Genomic DNA, 3,897 nt, shown 5'->3' with positions numbered 1-3,897 from the left:
TAGTCTGTTTTTTACTGGAAACTGTAAAAGAGTACTATCCGTTACCCCGTATCATTCTTACATCCTGATCATCTATTTCTCTGTTTCGTAATATGTTTGTAAGATTTCTATGTTGTAGTTTGTCGAAGAATTCAACTTGAAGTCAACAAGACATATGAATACGTCACAGTTTACATCTCGACACCATTATATGAGTGTTTGTATAGTAAATAATATCTCTCTAGTGCCAAAGTCTTCTCTAACTTACAGTCATACGCATTTATGTATTACTCACATGCAGACTTTTGAAACATAGTTTATCGAGCTAACTGTTCTATATTCTTCACATTTTATTGCGTAGTGTTTTTGAATATTGGAATAAACTTAGATATTAGTCATTTTTCGGAATTTTCCTGGTATATTAAATTTCACTGAATAATTCTACTAACATCAATGTGATTCTCTGTTAGTAGTTTTAATATTTCTGGTATTTCATCCGTTCCCATGGATTTATCATTTTTTATACGTTTTACTGCTTTTTCAATTTCCCCTTTGGTAATTGTATGTCTATTTATACTTTTTGATTCCATTGTTTCCATTCTTTCGTTGTCTTTAAATATCCCTTTTATATATATTTTCCTCAGTTCCATCTAAGCTTTTAGCGAGAGTAGACGTATTTACGATAAGTATAGTGGTGAAGACAAAGTTTATTTTGTGAAATGGAAGTAGTTAGAAAGGAGATTGATGATCCTGGTGGAACAACTATATCATTATCTGGTGAGTCGTTTCCAATAACAAACGATTATAAAAATGATAATGATCTGAGTCTTATCAGAAAACATTACGATAAAAACATACGATATAGGTTGTGTGATACTGGCCCATTCGTTGTGTATGTAGAGTCTATCGATAAAAATATCGGTAAATTACATCCGATAAGAGTTGGACATTATTTACATACAAATAATTTTAAAAATAATATTACTGAAATTAAATCTATTGGTAGGAATAAAATTAAGGTAATTTTAAATAATGCTTCTTCTGCTAATAACATTGTAAGTGGCGACTTTTTAGAAGCCAACAATTTAATTGCTTATATACCACGGTTTTTTGAGGAACGTCGAGGTTTAATACGTTCAATTGATACAGGGTTTACCGAAACATATCTACTGGAAAAACTTAAAAGTGAGAATCATAATAGTAATATTAAAGAAATAAAACGACTAAATCGTAGAGTCACTACAGAAACAAATGAAACAAAACTAGTACCTAGACAATTTGTATGTATAACATTTATCGGAGCTTCTTTACCAAAACAAGTCATAATAATTAATAGTTGCATTTTTCCAGTGGAACCGTACATATATCCTGTTATACAGTGTCAGAAATGCTTAAGATATGGACATATGACACAACAATGTAATGGGAAAGAGCGTTGTAAAAACTGTGGTGAAAATCATAATAATAAGGACTGCTCTGTGGGAACTAAATGTTTATACTGTGGTCAGCAACATTCGGCACTATCAAGAGAATGCTCAGAATATATTAAACAACGTAAAATTAAGGTAATTATGGCAATAAAAAATATCTCGTTTCAGGGAGCTGAAAAAGTTCAAAGCAATCCAAATTATTATTCAAACATATTAACTAATAATAGATTTTCGTTACCAGCTAATGATTCTAGTAGTTTTCCTCTGCTACCTTCCAAAAATGTTAATGTACCTTCAGTGTGCAGTATCTCTAAACCGAGAGTTGTGAGAAGAAATTCCACATCAAGTAACAGTTCTGAATCTTTTAAAAAAAGAAAACTGAATGAGAGCGATTATATTGATAATGAAAGAGTTGAGAAAAGTACAGCCAGTTCGTCAATCTTATCAAATCCTTACAGGGATGAGTTCATGAGACATAAAGAAAAAATAGTTGAAGGTATTACTAATATACTATTCAGCTTTCTCTCTGATGTTTTAAATTGCAAAGATTATATAGACAATGATCAAAATTTAATTAAAAAACATATAAATCTATTGGAAAATTTATCCAAATCCAATGGATCATAACAGTTCAAATAATTGAAATATAATTCAATGGAATAGTCGTTCTACTGTATCTAATGCGCAATCTTTTTAACAATTTCTGTATTCGAATGCTATTGATATTGCAATTTTATCTGAAACATGTTATAAGACAAAACACAACATTGTTTATAAGGGATACCAAATTATAAGAAAAGATCGTCAAGATCGTAGATTTGGAGGTGTAGCTATATTTTTAGGCCTACGGATAAATAAGTATAAGATATTGGATATTATAAATGTTAAAACATTGGAAATGTGTGGTGTAAAAATTGATTTTAATGGCAGAATAATTAATATAATCTTATTATATAAACCTGACAAGAATATTAGCATCCGAGAATGGGAACGGCTTTTTAATTGGTGTTCCTCACTCGAAGGAGAGACGGTACTAGGAGGTGACTTCAACGCCCATCATGCGGTATGGGGTTCTCCAAAAAATGATACTGATGGCAATAGAATAATTGATGCATTAACTGATATGGATTTAATATTTCTAAACGATGGTTCGGCGACTAGAATTACCCCTCCAAACTCTACAAAATCAGCTGTAAACTTAACGCTAATAACTCCTAGACTAATTGCACTACCACATTGGCAAACATCGGATAAAACTCTTGGATCTGATCATTATATTATTTCCATCAAGTTGAATATTGATGTACCCTCTTCTGTTGTCTATTCAACAAGGAAATGGAAATTAGAGAAGGCCAACTGGGAATTGTTTCATAGCACCCTTGAAATGGAACTGAAGAATGTTGTATACTCTGAAAACTGTAATGACATGGCATTTAATCTGAATAGAGCAATTAATACAAGCAGCGAAGCTTCTATCCCCCAAAACGTACCCTTCAGTCCTAAACATAGACAAAAATAAATTTGGTGGAATGATGAATGTAATACACAGATACAGCTTAAGAAGAATGCTCTTAAAAAATACAAAACAACATCTACACTGAATACCTTTCTTGAATATAAAAAGATAGAAGCTACAACTATAAAAATGTTTAAACACAAAGCCAAAACAACATGGATTAAATTTTGGTCCAGTCGTAACTCTAGTTGCCCATCAACTCAAATATGGAAGATGGCTAACAAATTAAACAACAAAAACGCAAACATCAAACATGCTCCTTCCGCAGTTGCAGAAGATATTCTTCAGAAGGTATGTCCACCATTTGTTGACAAACATATACCTTACATGGCTTTACATCCAGAAGAACATTATTTATTAAAAGAAATAACATCATCTGAACTGGAATATGCTATCAAGATATCCAAAAACACAGCTCCAGGTCCAGATCAGATTTCTTACATTATGTTACAAAAAATGGGTGTAATGGTTAAAAGACTACTACTATATATTTATAACTGTATTTTGCAAACTGGAACATCCCCTTACACATTTAATGATTGCGTTGTTATATTAATTCTAAAACCGGGAAAAGACAAAGATAATCTGGAATCATATAAACCAATAACATTATTGTCATGCATTTTTAAAACATTTGAAAGAATTCCAAAATTGAGAATGGAAATTTGGTTAAGGCGGCATAATATTCTACCAGCAACACAATATGGATATAAACAAGGCTATGGAACCACGGATGCAGTAGCTCGTCTAACTACAGATGTACAAATTGGTTTTTCTAATTCCATGACAACAGGTGCATTGTTTATTGACATAAAAAGTGCATATGACAATATTGATTTAAATATACTCTGTGATAAACTTGTGTTTCTTGGCATTCCAAAATAATCGATAGCACATTTACTATCAAATCTATACAAAGACAGAAGTGTATCGATAAGAGTAGGTCACAATATTATTAGACCTAAGATCACA

General features: G+C 31.5%; 1 protein-coding gene across 1 annotated transcript; it reads left to right on the top strand.

The window, feature by feature from the left end:
- The first annotated feature begins 2,307 nt into the window (after window positions 1-2,307).
- On the top strand, window positions 2,308-2,928 carry LOC140452597 (uncharacterized). Its single transcript, XM_072546914.1, has one exon. It carries the CDS (start codon window positions 2,308-2,310, stop codon window positions 2,926-2,928), a length of 621 nt encoding a protein of 206 aa, XP_072403015.1.
- Window positions 2,929-3,897: the final 969 nt, after the last annotated feature.

The sequence above is a fragment of the Diabrotica undecimpunctata genome, chromosome 11 (genome assembly GCF_040954645.1).
Source record: "Diabrotica undecimpunctata isolate CICGRU chromosome 11, icDiaUnde3, whole genome shotgun sequence".
NCBI classification, from domain to species: Eukaryota; Metazoa; Arthropoda; class Insecta; order Coleoptera; family Chrysomelidae; genus Diabrotica; species Diabrotica undecimpunctata.
The sequence above is the reverse complement of the archived record's forward strand: the minus strand, read 5'-3'. Positions and strand labels throughout refer to the sequence as shown.